General features: G+C 36.7%; 1 protein-coding gene across 9 annotated transcripts in view; it reads left to right on the forward strand.

Moving 5' to 3' along the window:
* The window catches only part of LOC105493297 (uncharacterized), a 253,196-nt gene that overhangs the window by 50,779 nt on the left and 182,442 nt on the right, over nucleotides 1–19,975 (forward strand). For 6 of the 9 annotated variants that reach the window (XM_071092987.1, XM_071092988.1, XM_071092986.1 and 3 more), the window contains exons 1-2: nucleotides 16,432–17,012; nucleotides 19,148–19,273. In XM_071092987.1, the coding sequence (XP_070949088.1) occupies nucleotides 16,818–17,012; nucleotides 19,148–19,273 (321 nt within the window). In that variant the 5' untranslated portion in view covers nucleotides 16,432–16,817. Of the gene's footprint in view, nucleotides 1–16,431; nucleotides 17,013–19,147; nucleotides 19,274–19,975 lie in introns of those variants that run through there. The other 3 variants (XR_011620937.1, XR_011620938.1, XM_071092983.1) reach the window with 1 other exon arrangement.

The raw sequence follows: 19,975 nt of genomic DNA on the forward strand, positions 1-19,975 counted from the left end.
TAAAGATTGTCAGAAGGCAAAATTAATGTTTGATTTATTTGGAGTTATTTAAATGCTAAATGAAGTCTTAATTCTCAGCTAGATTCTTCATCAGAGATTGCTCACATTGCTCACATTATTAAGGACATTTCCCCAAGTAATTTTGTGAGTGCTAATGTGAGTGCTAAGAATTGTCCATAATTTCAGACTTAAATGATTAGCTTATCAAAAATAGAATCTGACCCCAGGACATGTTCTATTCAGATCAGATCATCAGTATGCAATTATCATTTGTTGTCTGACATTTCCCATAAATAATTTTTCATGATCTTGTATAGTTTTACAGCTCATGCATCTTTTGTTGCTGCTAACTTTTCTTATATTGTGTTTGTAGTAAATCTTATGGTTGACAATAAATTATAGCACAGTTATAAATAAAAATGTGTCCATGGAATGAATACCAAAGAAAAATATGCTACTAAGAGATAGTTTAATGAGTAACTTTTGAAATTTCATTTTGGACAGGATTAAATTTCAGAAAAAGAAATTTATATTACACATTCGAACAAAAATTTTGACTCCTGGAATTGTATTTTTCATACTCAAGAAAAATTGAGTGTGTTCTTTGGTACTGTGTGGGAATAGAAACCACATGCATATCTTTGTACTGGCAGTGTGCTCTTGAGTAAGTTGTTTAACATTGTTTTCTAATCTGTAACATGGGAAAATGATACCTTATAGTGTTAACATAAGTGTAATTCAAGAGACCCCCAATAAAACATTCATATAAAATCATTTAAGCTTTGTTATCAACAATGAGTGATCCAGTACTGTGTCCAGTATTCTAAGAAATTCCCACTGAGCTTTAAATGTTTTCAAATACTTTTCCTGGACTCTTCAGAGGTGTTTCAGGGGTTCTGTGAACATGCAATTTGAATATTATTTTAAAGTTCAGTTCTTATTTATCACACACAAATGCACATGTACTACTGTAAGGCTTATAACACAAGCAGCAGTTCTGTCCTTCATCCTTCCTACCCCCAACCCTCTCCCAATCACTTTCAATTCTTTTTAGCTTGTTTCTTCTGTTATTTCTACTCTATTTCTATGTACTACCCTTTCTTGCTTTTTAAATTTTAGACTTCCTGTTGACTTCCTAATATGGAGGATGAGGCTACAGCTCTCTTGTCTCCACAGAAATACACATGGCCTTTCCCTCTATGCTTTCCATACACCTGAATCATAATTTTTGATTCAATGAATAGTAATTGTATACATAGTTTTAAATATGTAAATATTGTTCATAGTTAAGCCATGTTTATATTTCCTTTTGTGTACAATTTTTGTTTTTCATGGAGTTAACAATTGCTTCATTTTAAAATTTGCTTTGTTTTCTATATTGATTTTATTAATTCATCCCCCACCAAGTTTTCTACAGAAGCCGGAAATTCTTCTCAGGGTAGTCAATACATTGATAGTTTGTCAGTTTTAATGAAGACATCCCTTTCAGAGCCTGTGCTCTTCCCCAGTTGGGACTGATGCATCTCTAGGTCTGCAGGGACTCCCCGTCACCATCATATGGGAATCCTCGGTGACTCTACCCTGTGTGGATTCTTCTGTGCCCTGCTTTTCGTGACTTCCTCTTTCTTGGTTTATTCCCTTAATTTTGTGCAGCACGTTCTCCAGTAGCTACTTAAAAATGGTGAATTGGAGGTCAATTGTTGAGACCTTGCATGTCATAAAATACCTTTTCTACCCTCATTCTTTCATAATAGAGAGGTTAGTTTCAGCGTTTATGTAGAAAAAAAATTTTCCCTTAGTGTTTTGAAGGAATTACTTTTTGTATTTTCAGTTCAATATGTATAATTTCTTTCCACAATTTTTTTTTGAATTAATAATGAACCTAGATTTAGCCACATGCTTTCAAGGAGCTTCGAGTCTATAGGGGTAGATTTAGAAATAAAAAATTAGTATTTGATGTTTAACGTATGTCAGGCAATAGTACAATATATTACTGATTTAATTTTTCATGACATTTAATTTTATAGTAAAGCAACTGGGGCTCAGAAAAGTTAGGTAATTTGCTTGTGATCACTTAGATAAGTAGAAATTTAGATACAAGTATAGTTGACACTAAAGCTCATATTTCTCCTGTTCTGTGAGGTTGCCTTGCAACTGTTTGGTTTAGTCATGCTTTGGGGCATGAATTTTTGTTTTATATCTGCCTCTTTCTGGCAAATTATGAATTAATATGTGTAAAGTGCTTAGAGAAGTATAGTAGGTGCTGTATAATGTTTGCTGTGTAATTATTAAAATTGATTTGGCTAGTCCTTTCTTTTGGGTTCTGCTCTTCCTCTTTCCCACCTTGTTTGCCTAGTTAACATCTCAGTTGTGAAGTTATCAGGTCCACTTTCACTCCTCCAGTAAAGCCGTTCCAACTAGACAAAACCTCATCTTGCCCTGAACTAGGTAAGTTTCTATCCACATCTCACACTGTAGATGCATGGGACTCTACTTTTTTTTCATATCACAGTTGGTACTTACATGTTTTTGTATTTGTTTCAAGTTTGTTTTCCCCACTAAAGTCTAATCTCCATGTTTGTTTTCTTCGCCTTTATACCCACAGAATCTAGCAAAGACTTGGAATATAGGTATTATGTAAATAATTGTTGAAATTTTGTTGAATAAATGAATATTGAGCACAGGAAAATCTAAATATATGTTTTCTGTCTTACTGCAGTAGAATATTTTAATAGAAAATTAATTAAAAAGCAAACAGCTGCTATCATCTTTTCAGCATTTCTTATGTACTGCAGCTTGGAGAAAAGCCATTCTCCCTATGTGCTTGCCTCAGAGAAGGTGCAGGTTGCAATTCATTAGTGGGTTATGAAGTCAATTTAGTGAATTTTGATCAGCTTTAAAAGTGGTATAAAACGAAAGAGAAAATGTCAGAGTGCATCACATATAGTAAGAGGTATTATTTTATGAAACATTTGTTTCAGATTACATTATATAAAATATATATGATTATGTGAAGAGGGTCACATTACAAAGACTATTTTTTATTGTGGATATGGTCATAAAGTTTTGCCAAGCCAGTATCTCTAGAGCAGGGGTTGGCAAATCTTTTCTGTAAAGAGCAACATAGTAAATATATTCCATTTTGCGGGCCATATGGTCTTTGTCACAACTGTTCAGCTCTGCCATTATAGTATGAAAGCAGCCACAGACAATAAGTAAACAAACGCACATGGCTATTTTTCCATACAGCCATACAAAAACAGAAGGTTGGGAAGATTTGACCCAAAGGCTGTGTTTGCAGACCCCTTCCCTAGGGGAACAGGTTGGCAGGGAAGCTTTTATCCCTCTCCCTATTCTGTTTGTTGGAGAAGATAATGTAATTAATTTGGGATAATTTGATAATTCTGATTAATCTGACAGTTCTTGCTTAGTGGATGAGAAAATAGGGAAATAGGCCACTGCCTAAGTGAAGGTACTTTAGACTTTTATTCTTACCGTTTTTAGCACATTCTGTGGGTTAAAGGAAGTCAGAAGGCCAGCTCAGATTTAAGGGGTTGAGAAACAGACTTTACCTCTTGATGGGAGGAGCCAAAATAAATTAGTAGCCACATTTCATCTACTATAGTTCACTCCCTGGCCACAATTACAGTTGACCCATGAACAACATAGGCTTGAACTGCACGGGTCCACTTCTATGAGAATTTTCTTCCACCTCTGCTACCTCTGAGACAGCAAGACCAACCCTCCCCTTCCTCCTGTTCTTCCTTCTACTCAACGGGAAGATGATGAGGTTGAAGACCTTTATGATGATCCACTTCCACTTAATGAATAGTAAATATATTTTCTCCTAATTATGACTTTCTTAATAGCATTTTCTTTCTCTAGTTTACCTTAATCATGTATATAATTATATAATGCACACAAAATATGTGTTACTCAGCAGTTTATATTATTGGCAAGGCTTCCAGTCAACAGTAGGCTATTAATTGTTAAGTTTTGGGGAAGTAAATATTATACATTTTTTTTGGCTCTGTAGAGAGGGGAATTTTGCATCCCTAACCTCTGTGTTACCCATAGATCAACTGTAAGTGTATTTCTCCTACATGTAAATTATGTTTATCACTTCCCAAAACCCCCAAAGTCTTATTCAATTTTCATAGCAAGTTTGACATATGAGTTTATGATCTTCATCAAGCCTGAAAACAGATGTGGCTTCTTGAAGTAATTTTCTGGTTTCACAGCAGAGTGAATTAAAAGTTGCAATTGTTACCGGTACATGAAATTGTGGAATCAAGCTAAGCACATGTTGTCAGGGTCTGTACTCAGATGTAGGAAATGTTGCTTGATTAGGGCCTAGTTTTGTCCATGGCAGTGGTTCCCTAAGCCATTGTTTTCTATGATTTTTGCCTCTACCCCCTGGGCTCTTGCTGTAATCTAAGGGGTTCTTCCTTGTCTGTTATATAATAATGTATTTGACTGGCCTTTGTCCCTGGTGTCTTGGAAGGAGAATCTAAACTCTTGGAATTTCCCAAAGGATAGACATGTCTTGTTGTTCATGAGCCCCTTGGATAATACCTGAATTTATGCTAATTAAGTGGCTCATGGGGGCCCCTAGATAACTTCAAGATGTGGACTACTCACTAGAAAGACCAATTACATGATCAGAGGGTTAGAACTTTGAGGCGGCCTAAACTCCAGGGAGTGGAGTGGGCTGGAGATTGAGTTTACCTACATGGCCATAATAGGGTAGGCCATTACCTACCCTATTAATCATGTCTGTGTAATGACACCCTATATAAAAACTCTGGACACTGAAGCTCAATGGAGTTTCCTGGTTGGTGATACACAGATGTACTAAGAATGTGACACAATCTGATTTCACAAGGAGAGGGCATGAACTCTGTGTGTCCAGAGCCATTCCAGACCTTGACCTATCTGTGTCTCCACTGGCTGTTTCTAAGTTGTATTCTTTATCATGAAACATAATTTTAAGTATAGTGCTTTCCTGAGTTGTGTGAATTGTTCCAGTGGATTATTGAACCTGAGGGGGATGTGGAAACCCCTAAATTTGTAGCCAGTAAGTCAGAGGGATGTGTTACCTGGGGACTTCCTGGACTTGTGGCTGGCATTTAAAGTGAGGACTATCTTGTGGAGGACTGAATCCTTAACTGTGGGATCTATACTAACTCTGGGTGGTTAGAGCTAGATTTGAGTTGCAGTGTATGTAGTTTGAGTTGAAATGGAATAGTGGGCCCGGTGCAGTGGCTCATGCCTATAATCCCAACACTTTGGAAGGCGGAGGAGGAAGGATCCCTCAAGCCCAGGAGTTTGAGACCAGCCTGAGCAACAGAGGGAGAAAGACCAATTATGTGATCAGAGGGTTAGGACTTTGAGGCAGCCTAATCTCTAGGGAGGGGAGTGGGCTGGAGATAGAGTTTACTCACGTGGCCGATGACTCAATCAATGTCCTAATCCAGACCCCATCTCTCCAAAAAGTTTTTAAAAAATTAGCCAGGTGTGGTGGTGCATGCCTATAGTTCCAGCTACTCAGGAGGCAGAAGTGGGAAGAGCTCTTGAGCCCAGGAGGTCGAGGCTACAGTGAGCCATGATAATCCGGCTGCACTCTAGCCTGAGTGACAGAATGAGATGCTGTCTCAAAAACAACAGACAAACCAAAAAAGAAATAGAATACTGTCCATAATATAGAACCTGTGCTTGCAGATAAATAGCTTTCTCAACCTAGAGGCTCATTCCTGTCTGCCTCTAGGTTGACTTTCGTAGGCAATGGACTCCTTGATGGAGATTATTGTGTAGGATGTTTATTAGGGAGTGCTCACGGGACCAACACTTGTTGAAGGGAAGGGAAGAGAGTAGGACTGGATAGGGGAGAAATTGAGCTGTGATGCAGTCTTAATAGAAGACTCCACTGTCCCTACAGAGTATTCTAAAGATGAGATGACTCCTCAAAACTGTTTAAGATGGGGCAAGAGGCCTGAACCTTTAAACCATAGTGTTGATCAATCATGTGTAGGCCACTCTAGGAAGGGGTATGCCTTTGGATGAGTTGGTTCTCTTCAGATGTAGCAATCTAAGGAGGTTGAGAGCTGAAGACTGTCTATCAGCAGCACTCTCAGAGGCTAGAATAATAAATTATTTATTCCTGGAGGGGAATCTGGGTGGTGAATCACAGGATCCACCATAGTCCACTCCTTACATTGCTCATATCTACTTCTCCCTAAAAGTTTTGGAAATAACTTCACCAGCATTCTGGTGGGTCGAACTTAGAAGATAAAGATTATTTGAATGAACTACAACCCCTATTACTACAACTGGTCTTGCAATTGATTCTCATTCTCTACCTCTTTTATTATTCATTTTATATTGCTTTGACCCTCAATTAGAACCTGTGGTCTCAGTCTCAGTGGCTTAGTTGGTAGCATGGTCCAACAAGACTCTTATTCCTGAGGGGTTTGAGCCCCTGACCACCATGCCCTTCTTGGGTCAGAGTCACTGCACTTATCTATTTACCATCAAAATTGAGCAAAGGAGTGTAACAATATACCCAAGTGTATCACCTGTTATCACATATGTTATTCCTGTCCCTATTGTGTAATAGCACTCCTACCTCTCCCTGTTAATCAGGAACAATTATCTTTGCCAAAATTATGACTTGTTGCTTACTGGTCCTTTAATACAGTTGACTGAAATACCCAGACACTCATATTTTATAGTTCAATGGGACTTTTGCTGTAAACTCTAGTATAAGCTTTCTCCCTTGGGAAACAGTACCTCTAAATCCATAAAGCCTAGACTTGAAGGTATGAGAAGTATACATTCCTGAGATGGATCACTGGGAAGAATAGGAAGCAAGAGCACCTTGGTTTCCCAAGAAAAATATTCTTTCTACTAGGGACCTGGCACCAGAAAAAACTTTCTGATTTGAAGTGTGCACTGTGTCCTGGAGCTCTACATTCAAAAAGAATCTCATTCAAACATGCTTCAGCTATGCCTTCAGCAGGCTATCCCATTGCTTTATTAAACTAGTCGCTTCAGGATGGTGTAATATGTGATATGACCAGTGGATCTCATTGTCATATACCTGTACTCACACCTTGTTTGCTGGAAAGTGTGTCCTTTAGTCTGATGCAATATTATATATAATCACATGCTGGTAGATCATTCAGTCAACGCTTTGGGAGAGATGCAGATTAAGGTGCTGAAGGCAGAAAAGAAAAACCAATATCGAGAATTTGTTTTCATTCTCATCTAAAAGGTAACAGTGGTCCACTGGGTAAAAGTGGTCTCATGCTGTCAACTTGCCAGCTTAAGGCAGGTTGGCCTCTTCAAGAGATGGTACTATGTGGAAGACTCAGCACTGGTCTTTATTATTGGCAGGTTGGACATTCAGAAGTGGTAGTAGCTAGATAAGCCTTGGTAAATGGGAGTTTATGCTACTGCACTCATGTATGTCCTTCATCCCTGACACCAAAGCTACTCTGTTCAGGTGTCCATTGTACCAGCACTAGATGGCTGATGACAGAATAGTTGCCATCACGTTAGCGAATCACTTTGTTTACCTGATTGCTTATTGACTCTTCTGTGATGCTTGCTTTGCAGTAGGCAATTGACATGTAAAACAAAGACTTTCTCATTTCATGACTACTTTTATATATGTACATTCACATACCTCTACTTTCCTTTTCCCCACCTTGGTACCAAATTTTGCAGGTTGGGTTCTCCAGAAAGTAGAATCTTAGGTGGAAATTAGTGTGTGGGAGGCTTGTTAGGAATGCTTGTTGGATCAATGCCTGTGGAGAGGTAGGGATTAAAAGAAAAGCCAGATTGGGCAGAAGGAAATGATGAGGTGCTATAATGAAGTCTGAATGGAGAACTCAGCTACCTGTATGGGTAGTTATAAAGCTGGATTGAGTTGGGGAGAAAGGGCTGGGCCTTTATACACACAAAATTGTCAGTTATTGGATATGGGACTCTTAAGAGAGGCGTGACTTGGGTCAAAGTACTCTCTTTAGTTATGGCAATTCCCAAAGGGGGCTGTAGCAAAGGACTGTCTGCCAGAACAACATTTCCAAATATTAAATGATAAATCCTTTATTCCTGAAGTGGGATCTGGATGACGCAATACAGTGTCCATCACTGTAGAAAATTGAAGTCCTTTTTTCAATTTGAATAATCTTAGTTACTTTTAGTTCAAATCCATGATTTGGTTTGAAACAGAGCTCTATCAGAATGAAGCAACAGATAGTGGAGAAAAACAGCCTTACAATTCTTAGTGAGCGTTTGTCTAATTGAGAGAGCCTACTCGGCAGAATCTTAAATCTTTCTGAGGTCTTAGCTAACACCCTTAAGTCTTACAGACACACTCTTGAGATAATCTTTACTCTAAGGAAGGTCATTTCTTGCTTTAAGAATTTTTTTGCTGAAGAGGGTTGGCATTGGGAGCAATTTTATATGCTAAGTCATTAAGTTCTGGGCCCTCTAAGTTTTCTGTATATTCTATTTTCAAACTGAAAAACTCATTCTTTATGTAATCTCTTATGTCTCATACCTTATTATGGATAGCCCAAAGAAGAGAATTGACAGTTTCAGTATTCTGTATAACAACCCATTAGCTGGATCCCACAATTCATTAGGTACATGATGCAGCTTTCAAGTTATTTCAGGTAGCAGTTTCACCAATTATACCCTCACTACATACCATGAGTTTCATTTTTCTAGACTCCAATAAAAAAAAAAAATCACTGCCTCACAGAACCTCTACTAACAGTTTGTTCACCACTTCTCCAGTCATTCTTGCTGCATTTTTGGCCACCGCTCACGACTTGGTACAAAATCCAATGATGCCTATTTTATATTTTGTTAAGTCAGCATCCCAATTCTGTGTACAAATTTCTGTATCAATTATTTTGCTGCATAACAAAGCACCCCCAGACATGGCTTAAAACAACAACCCATTTACTTATGATTATGCCGTTTGGTTGGGTTCATCTGTGTTCTTCTACTGATTTTTCTTGGGGTCACTTATGTGGCTGCAGTAATCTGGCTACTCCACTGAGAGTATGTCTGGTTGTTAACTGGGGCTGTTGACTGGATACTTTTGCTTATCTACAGGTCATCTCTTGCAGGATAATTTGGGTTTTTTTTGCTGTGTTAGTCCATTTTCACACTGCTATAAGAAATACCTGAGACCGGGTAATTTATAAAGAAAGGAGATTTAATTGACTCACAGGTCTGCATGTCTAGAGAGGCCTCAGGAAACTTACAATCATGGCAGGAAGTGAAGGGGAAGCAAGCACCTTTTTCACAAGGTGGCAGGAGAAAGAAGAACAAAGGAGGAATTTCCAAACACTTATGAAACCATCAGATCTTGTGAGAGCTCACTCACTATCAAGAGAATAGCATGGAGGAAACCGCCCTCGTGATCCAATCACCTCCCTCCCTTGACACGTGGGGGTGACAATTTGAGATGAGATTTGGGTGGGGACATAGTGACAAACCATATCATATGCAGTGGTGGCAGGAGTTCAAGGATGAGAATAGAATTCTAAAGGTTGAGACCAACACTTATAAATCACTTAGCATTAATTTGGCAAATTCTGTTGGTCAAAGTCAGTCACAATCCAGCCCCCTGACTCAAGTGGTTGGAAAATAGACTTCACTTCTTGATGAGAGATTTAAAATAATCTGTGGCCAAATTTAACCTTTGCATTTAAAAATACAAAGTACAAGTTCTCTTTTGGTTAACTCTCTTTTGATATCTTCTCTAGACAATGTTTCTCATATTCATCCATTCTTTTTCTTTTTCTTTCTTTTTTTTTTTTTTTTTTTTTTTTTTTTTGAGACAGAGTCTTGCTCTGTTGCCCAGGCTGGAGTGCAGTGGCATGATCTCAACTCACTGCAACCCCTGCCTCTCAGGTTCAAGAGGTTCTCCTGTCTCAGCCTCCTGAGTAGCAGGGATTACAGGTTCATGCCACCATGCCTGGCTGATTTTTGTATTTTTAGTGGAGACAGGGTTTCACCATGTTGGCCAGGCTGGTCTCGAACTCCTGACCTCAGGTGATCCACCCACCTTGGCCTCCCAAAGTGCTGAGATTACAGGCTTGAACTACTGCACCTGGCCTCCTTCATTCATTTCCTTACTTATTCAATTAAATTCAACAAATATTTATGGGGTACCTAATATGCGTCAGGCATTGTGACAACCTTTGGAGATGCAAAGATCCATACTTTGGAAATTGATAACATTATAAAGTTATTCTAAAATTACAAAATTCTGAGCGCTCCATAGGGTTTTTACTTTCTTGAGTTTAAAAAGCTTTATCATTGTGAAAAGCTTATAACTTATGATTCAATCAAGCGAATAAAAATGAATGAAATGTCAAGATGAACAATGCTTTCCTGTGAATGAATTTTTCTAACTTCATTTTTAGAATTGCTTGGTTTCAGATCATATGTATTAATAAAGAGAAAACAAAGATTTTTCTCAAAACAAAAGAGGGCTTTGGGTTTGTTTGCCTTGTTTCAGGGGGTGAGATTAAAAAAAAAATGTTGTATCAATCAAAAGGGCTCCAGGTTCATCTCAAACGTAATTTCCTTCAAAGGATTCCCTGACCATCCCCTCCCCTTTGTCAAGAGTTAGTTGCTCTCTCTTTGTGGACCACAACTGGCATAGAGCTCTGATATGGCATGGACAGCATGTTGGGAAGTATTTGTTTGGAAAATATAACTTCATTCAACTATGGTCTTCTAAAGAGCAGGGGCCTATCTTTCCATTCTCTGGATCTAACACAGTGCCTCACACATAGTAGACATTTAATATTTTTGTTAATTACATGAATAAATGATGTGATAGTGTGGCATACATGAATTATGATAAAGTTAGAAATTATTCCAATTGTTTTGTAAACTGCTGAAATGTCAGACCTACTTATTAAAGTCATAGAAATTAAAAGTTAGAAGAGACCATTGAGTTAATCATATCAATTTTTTTTTTTTCTGTTTTAAATAGTTGAGCGAACAGGCTCAGGGGGCTTAAGGGACTGTCGAAGGTGACACAGTTTATAGGTTTGTTTTCATTATGACTGAACTTTGTCTTTTCACCCACACTGGTCATATTGGGAGCCTTTTTTCAGTCTTTTCTCAGAGTTGTGTCCAGGTCAGAAAAGAAGAATGAGAAAAGCAAAGAATATGTATATGTTTGAGGAATGGGGAATGTGTTTGGGGCTACAGAAGCTCATGGAAAAAGACCAAAAATTTTGAATATGTGAGTTAGATACTTTTTCTTATTCCCTTTTTTCTTTTATTTTTTCCTTATTAGGGGTCAAGAGACATAGAGAGAGGAAGGGCTTTTAATGGATTATAGTGAGCATTCCTGTTTCCTGACCCATTTGATTCAGCACCCCAGGAAATAGAATGTGTGTTTCTTTGTGATCACATGCCTGTGCATAGGTTTTAATCTTGAATAAATCATTCCATGGAGAGTATGAAAGGAGAGGCTGACTTTCTCTGCTCTCACATCTTCCCTTTTTTCTATCCTCTATTATAGGCCTGGAGCTGCCCTTCAAATGCCCTGTGTTTTGAGCCACCTTTTTGCTTCCCAAGTGCATAATTCATGAAAATAACATATAAAAGATATATTTAAGATTTTTCACTTATTTAAAAAATAGGAATTACTGGTTTTAAGCAGATTCTTCAGTTGGCGAAGGACTTTACCATTAGATTACGATAACCATAAAGTCTACTGTAAGCATAAAGTCTCACAGTGTACTTAAAATATAATATTAAAACTTCTATTTTTACTCTGAGTTTTCAAAAGATGACATAGAATACATAAGGGTTGGCAACTGATTCTCTCAGTGGCATGTCACCAGCTGGAATCATCTCTCAGTAGTTCTAATCACATTCAGTTTTGCTGGTCCAAAAACTGAATTTGATTTATTTACCTGGAGGTGATAAGTCTCACACTGACGCAGCTTACAAGACATTTATTTCTCCACTACTTCACTGAAACTGCTTTTACTGATGTCAACCACCACCTCCCTTTTGCCAAATCTAATGTTAATTTTCTCTTCTTATGTTATTCACATTCTCAGCAATATCTGACTCAGCTGATTGCCTACTTCTTGAAACTTACCGTACTTGGCTTTCGGGCACTGCATTCCCCTGGTTTTCTTCAGAGCTCCCTGGTTTTTCTTCAGGTTCCTTCACTTACATGCATTCTCTCTGCTCGATCTATATATTTTGGGGTGTTAGGGGTTCAGTCCCCAGCCTGGTTTTCTTCTCTGTTTATGCTCTGCTTAGGCAATCTAATCCAGTCCCATCACTTTCAATGTTATCTATATGTTAATGACTTCCAAATTTTTACTTACATTCCTGCCCTCTCCATGAATTACAGACTTGTGTATCCAACTGCCTGCTTGTTGCCTCAGATTGGATGTCAAATGAGCATCTCAAATTTAACAAGTCCAGAATTGAATACTTAATTTCCAGCATCTACCACCCCTTGCCAACTGGCTCTTCCCATCCTCTTCCCCATCTCAACGAATTCTTGATTCTTTTCTTTTCCTCATCTCCCAAATCTAGTCCATCAGCAAGTCCCATCAGCTCTACCTTCAAAATATATCCCAAATTCAAGTGGTTCTTTGTTCCTAACCGCTTGGCTACCACCTATATCTGAGAATGTTAGGTATATTGACATTTATGATAAATGTATCTTCTTTTTTATCGCTCTTTTTTCAGCATATTATATCCTTCTTTCCTTATTATGTAGGTGTATATTCATACTGGGTATATGTAGGCATATGTATAATACACACATGTATTATATATGTATATACATATACATCAATATATTTGTATATACATATACATCAATGTATTCATATATACATATGTTTTGCCTAAATTATATTTATCACTAAAGGCAAAATACATGTTTCTGTACTAACAGTACTTGTGACACCAAATGTGTGGGGTTTTCACACACTGCAATTTTCTAGTTCTCTGTGGACACCAACTGAGTGTTCACACACTAATTACAATTTAACTTTAATTAATTCTGACACTAACTTCCTGGAGTTAGTGCAGACCCCATAGGTTAAAGGATCAGTCTTACCAGACTGCCTTCTACTTCAGATGCCAATTGCAAGTAGTGGATCCCTAGCTTCCCACACTTCTGTTCAACTTGACTACAAATCAGAGGTTTCCATAACCCTTACACCTGTTCAAGACATGCTGTTCAGTTTCTCCACGGATGTCTCCTGTGGCTTTTGTAATTGCTGTTAATACCTAAAACCCATGTTTCCCCGTTGCTTTTACAGTTTCTCCAGGGTTGATTTGAGGTGAGAGAGCCAGCAGCCCATGCTAATTTGTCATATTGAAAAGTGTAATTTAAATTTAATGGGGTCAAAATCCACTTACTCTTATACAAATCTTGAATAACCAGTCATTCTTTTTTTTTTTAAGTGAGCTTTTATAATGCTTCTGTCTTTGACCTAGGAAATAGTTATCTATGAGACATAAAGACCCAGTGAAGTTTAAGGTTTAGAAAAAAAAGATGTTCACCCACCTGTGAAACACTACATCCTCTCTGTTTCTTAGCTCTTATGAGGACAAATATAGGGCTTTTAAAAATCATTACAACTCTATATAGTGGATAGGTAATTAGAAAACCAGGTTTAATGTCTAATGCTGTGAATTTCTAGCTGTTTAAATTTGAACAGATCTCATACATTTCTAGAAGATCTTATTTATGAATTGGAAGAGTTGGGGTCCATGGTCCATTAAGTTCCTTTCTGCTCTGTAATTTTAAAACTATAATTGTGTGGCATTTGCAATAATTTATTTTACCTGCATTTAAAAAAAATCTCACTGTGTGAAATCATTGCCTATCATTAATGAAAAGTCTTATAAAATCTCTAAATAGTATGTAGTGTCAATAAAAGCAAACTGCTAGCCTGTCAGATTAGCTCTTGGCATACAAATTCATGCAATCTACTACAAAATCACTGCTAATCTGGCAGGCTAGTAGTTTTAGCAAATAGCATTCAATTTTATGTGTACATGGGAATCAGAAGGAGTCTGAAAAAAAGTGAATTTGAAAAATATATTGCTGCCTAGGCCCCATTTAAAATAGTTAAAGCAGAATCTCTAGGCACAGGGACTAGGCATAGATATTTTTCGAAAGCTCCACTGGTTTTTCTAATTTGCAAGAAAAGTTGAAAGTAATTAAAGGCTAACAAGCTAAAAATAATTGAAGTGGCAAAAGTCAAAGGATTCAGTTCAAACAAGTTCAAAATATAAACAACAATTTGGAAGCAAATATATAACAAATTTAATAATCCAACTGAATTCTAGAAATACATAATTTAATTTTTCAAAAAGAAAATTACTGCTAAAACACATATTAAAGCACCCTTTCCAGTTAAAGTTTTGATGTATTAAAGATATTGGATATAATCCACATAATGATTTTTGTTTCTCTTCAGATTTGTTGGGTAATAAAATTAAACATCCTATTAGGTCTTGGGCATTTTGTCATTTGATCTCTGAGATGATTTTATTTCTAAATATAAGTAAATGCACTCAAGTAGAGCTTCAGAAGGCAAAATGATTATTTGACTGAAGTATATGTAACAGGGCCTCATCATCTAAGAACTAGTAATGATTAATAACAGGTGCATTAGATTCCTAGGACTACTCTAACAGATTACCACAAACCTGGCGGCTTAAAACAACAGAAATGTGTTCTCTCACTGTTCTGAAGGGTAGCTGTTAGCAGGGTCATTCTCCCCCCAGAATCTGTAGGGGAGAATCCTTCCTTACCTCTTCTAGTTTCTGATGGCTCCTGGCATTCCTTGGTTTGTGGCTGCATCACTTCAATCTCTGTCTCTGTCTTAATACGGCTTTCTTTCCTGCACTTCTGGATGTCCTTTTCTGTCTTTTATAAGGACACTTTTATTGGATTTAGAGCCCACCCTAATCCAGTATGATCTCATCTCTATCCTTTTAATTACATCAGCAAATATCCTATTTCCAAATAAGGTCACACACATTCTGAGGTTCTGGGTGGACATGAATTTTAGGGGCACTATTTGACCCATTAAACCCGGTAAACACCATGTATGATGAGTCTGTTAAATGTGAGGAGTACATTTTTATGGTAAAGAATATATATTTGTGTGGGAGAAGGGGACACTTATGGAGCATTTTCCTGAGAAGTGAAATGAAAAGTAATCCTATATGATATGGGTTATAATTGCAAATGTGCTAATTCATAGTGTTAGATAATAAGATATAACATCTTTTGCCTTATGTTTTAGTTCTTCAGAAAAATCACAAGGAAGCTCATATTTGCAAAAATACTCACTGGTAGACTTCATTTATTTTATATAAGTCCTCTTTTTAGAATTTTATTTCAATAGTTTTTGGGGAACAGGTAGTTTTTGGTTACACCAAATGTGTAACCAAATCTGTGTGGATAAGTTTTATTTTTTTTTTTCTTTAAGTTCCGGGATACATGTGCATAACGTACAGGTTTGTTACATAGGTACCCATGTGCCATTGTGGTTTGCTGCACCTATCAACCCGTCATCTAGGCTTTAAGCCCTGTGTTCATTAGGTATTTGTCCTAATGCCCTCCCTCCACTTGTCCCCCACCCCCCAACAGGCCCTGGTGTGTGATGTTCCCCTCCCTGTGTCCATGTGCTCTCACTGTTCAGCTTCCACTTATGAGTGAGAACATGTGGTGTTTGGTTTTCTGTTCCTGTGTTAGTTTGCTGAGAATGATGATTTCCAGGTTCATCCATGTCCCTGAAAGGACATGAACTCATTCTTTTTTATGGCTGCATAGTATTCCCTGGTGTATTTGTTCCACATTTTCTTTATCTAGTCTATCATTGATGGGCATTTGGGTTTGTTCCAAGTCTTTGCTATTGTAAATAGTGCTGCAGTAAACCTAAGTGTGCACGTCTCTCTTTGACTTCATTTTTAATAATTGGTAATCATGAAAACAAGTCCTGGAAATCCTGACTGAGTCGACTTGTAGCTGTCTAAGCAACATCAACCCAGAAACTTGTACTTAAAAGAGTTAATTCTTTGAAGTGTCAATAGTTTAAAGTACCTGTTAGAGTCTTTCCATGAGCCTCTGAGACTCTTCTTTTTTGTCAAAGAAGACCTGTAGCTTTTTTTGTTGTTGTTGTTGTTGTTTCCTTTCCTCTTAAATAATCAGAGACACAATAAAGCCAAAGTAAAGCACAGAAAATTATTCTGGTAGGAGAAGTCTAGCACATTTAAAATATGCAAAGTTCAATTTCCTTATTTTCTCTGGATATTAGAAATATTTGATTTATCTAAGTGCTTATTTATCTCTATAAGCTAATCAAAGCAGAGATCCTTTAAGAGACTTTAAAATCTGATTTCTTTATACTCTCCAGAGATACAATCACTGAATGAGGAGTAAAATCCTTTGACCCAAGTAAAGTCTCATGCCTTTCAACTTAACAATCACAAATCTAAAATCAATTGTACACTTTTTATTAGAATCACAAAGCCAATGTTACGTTCTCCAATGCACTAATTTCATTTAAACATTAATTTCAGAACTTTATTCACTATATCCAAAGTATTAATGCTATGATTTCATTTACTTCATTATTTCTTTCTTCTAAAACCATTTGGGGGTATAAAAGTCACTTCCCACTAAGAGAACAATTTTGTCATCTCAAACAGGTTTAGGTTACATCATCAATTCATGTTCATGCTATTGTGACTATTTTAGGCCAGACATTTGAGGGTGGAACATGAAATCTGCTTTTGCAGATGTACGTGTGTCTCCCTTAGCAACAGCTACATTATCCTGTATGAAAACAGGGCCGTCTGAGTCCACACATTTTAGATTTCACAAACTATTATTCCTGCGCCAAAGTTATACCCTTATTCAATTCTTTTTTTTTTATTTGAAAAGGGAGAAGTCAGCACACCTACCAAGGATGCAGGTAACTTCTTTTATATCTTGATGGGATTGTGCATTTCTTGAACTATCATACATGATTTTAATGTATTAAATTATTTTAATGTGTTAAATGTATTTTATTTTAATGTATTAAATTGTTTTATGATACTTTGAGTGTAATTACCTCAGATACTTTTCACTGAGATGACTCTGTCGTCATCCAATGATATCTCAATCTAGCATACTCTAACATCTTAGTGCTTACAAAAACAAAAGCAAACAGCAAAACCAAACCAAACCAACCCTACCAACCAACCAACCCACCGACCGACCGAACGACCAACCAACTGACCAACCAACTGAACAACAACAACAACAACAAACTGATTCAACCATTTATTCTTAAATGAACACATCCTTTGTGGGTCTCATCTCTCTCTCCAATCTACTTTTCACAATATCTATGTAAGACTTGTTGAACCAGCTATGAAGAGAATATAATTTTACGTATTTTGTTACATGGAGAAGAATTTTATTGCTTCTACATATTACTAAAATTACCAAGTAATTCTGCTGAAAATGATACTCATTCCAAGCATAACTTTTAAATGAGAAAACTCAGAATAAAAACACATTATCTATAGCTGTAATCTGTACCTTCATCATTCTTATTTTCCACATTCTCCACTCTAATCAGAAAAAAACCCTGCTTCTCTGCATTGACCCATTTTCTTTGTGTTTCTCTAATATACAAAGTCTATTCAAATTCCATTTCTACCTCCACTCATTTTCTCAGGAACATTTTCCTTGCCCAGAATTTCCTATAGTCCCTCGTCAGATTTTCTAGCTATCCTTTCAGGCTCAGCTTGAGTCCTTGTATAAGACTTTTTGGATTATTCCATCCATCACTGACCTCTGTGTCTCTCTCTCTGAAATCTTATGTCATGAACAGTCTGTTTCAGCAGAGTTATCAGTAGTATTAAGAATATTTATTTCCATTTCCCCATCAACAGTCAAATTTCTTTAGGTAAAGAACCTGGCATATCACTAGTACAGATTACCAGCAGGGCTTAGTATAGAGCTGAGGACATAAAAGGATATTAAAGGAGCCAAATTAGAGTCAAAGCTTCTTTGGGGCAGGGACTGCATCTTTTATCATTTTATTCCCCACCTCTAGTACCTGGCTTTACACTCATTAAGCATTAGTTGAACAAAACAAATGGTTCTCAGTAAATACTTTCTAATCTAAAGATTGTTCTAGCCAGTTCTTAAGTAAAAATATAAAGTGATGTTGAAATAGTTTGTTTTTCATATTGTGAGTGGATAGGACTGGAAAAACAGTTATCTTAATTACTAGGGATTACCAAGAATTAATGTTACTGCAAGCTGTTGAACAAACATGAAATTACTGTGCATTTGCCAGCTAGTGTTTTTACTCTAATATCTTTCTATAAAAATACACGTGGCTTGCTATGGCAACAAAATATTTTGTTTTATTTTACCTACACCCCATAATTTTATTTTGGTTATAATCTGATCACCTAATTTATTCAAACTTGAAATACTGTGTTCAGTAAAGCTAAACATGAACTAGGCTTTAAAGTAAACTTCCTGTAAAAAGTAAAATCCCAAGAATTTATCTTGGGATTTTAAATTTTATATAGGTAGCATTCACTTTTTGCATGTTTCCTTCCATCGTAGTAAGTAGCAAAACTCAATCACCCTTTCAGGCAAGTCTTCGGTGTAATACAAAATGCTTTCTTACAGATATTGAGTATGCAAGCTATATATAGATAGGCAATCATAAGTTCATAATATATGTTTGGCTAGCAGGTATTAAGTGTGACTAGTCACGCATGCATAAATCTTACAATACCTACTGAAAAAAATAACATCAGTGATATTTAGGTATTAGTACACATTCAGTGAAAAACAGGAATACTTCTCTGTATTCGTTATCTATTGTTGTATAACAAATTACCTTAAACTTAGCAGTTTAAAAGAACACCCATTTATCTCACAATTTCTTGGGCCAAGAATCTGGGCAGGGCTTAGCAGGCTTCTTTTGTTAGGCTCTCAGAGGGCTATAATCCAATAGTCTCTTTTAAATCAAAGGTTCAAGTGCATAATTATATTTTTTAATTTTAATTTAACAATTTTTATTTTTTTATTTTTTAGGGTCTTACTATGTTTCCCAGCTGGACTCAAACTCCTGGGCTCAAGTGGTCATCCCGCCTCAGCCTCCTGAGTAGCTGGTACTATAGATGCATGCCGCCATGCCCTGCCAAAATCATATTTTTGAAGGTCAGTTACTGAAATATTAACTCAGTCTTTCTCTTTCCATTCTTTCTACAATAAATTCTTATATACCCCAGGAAATCAGATAGCTAGCTGGAGTAAATATTGTGAGCTCTGGAAAACGTTTAAAATATGCCATGATTGCAACCCATTCAGTTAGCTATTATAGAAATATTATTATTATCTTGTTCATTTGTGTATTCCCAGTGCTGGGAATATGGCGCATAGTAGGCTCTGTTAATAAATGTAAGGTGAATAAATAGATGAGTGTACTTATGTGTGAATGAATGGGTGAGGTAGTGAAAGTCTTCTCAGGAAACTTGTTTTGCATCATTACACTCTGAACACTTCTTCCTGTCTTTTACTCTACAAGCTCCTGTTTGTTCAGATCCCTGAGAAATCTTTATTATTTCCCAGGTTTTCTTTTAGCTTGTATTCACTCTCTATTATCTTCTGAAAGCTTTATGCCTCTTTTAGTTAAGCTACAATCCTCAAAGTACATCTCAGCTTTTACTGAATTGAAAACTCTTTTTTTGATGAAACTGAGTCTTATTTCTTACGAGAAAATTAGAATTTAATCTGACATGTGAGTCTTTAAGAACTACTTGCTTTTTTGTAGAAAAAGTAGAGATTATCTGTTCAAACCTATCATTTTTGTTTCATGGTATTAACTGAGGTAGAATGAGGAAAATAAATAATAATAACTTC

The sequence above is a fragment of the Macaca nemestrina genome, chromosome 3 (assembly GCF_043159975.1).
Source record: "Macaca nemestrina isolate mMacNem1 chromosome 3, mMacNem.hap1, whole genome shotgun sequence".
Taxonomy (NCBI): domain Eukaryota; kingdom Metazoa; phylum Chordata; class Mammalia; order Primates; family Cercopithecidae; genus Macaca; species Macaca nemestrina.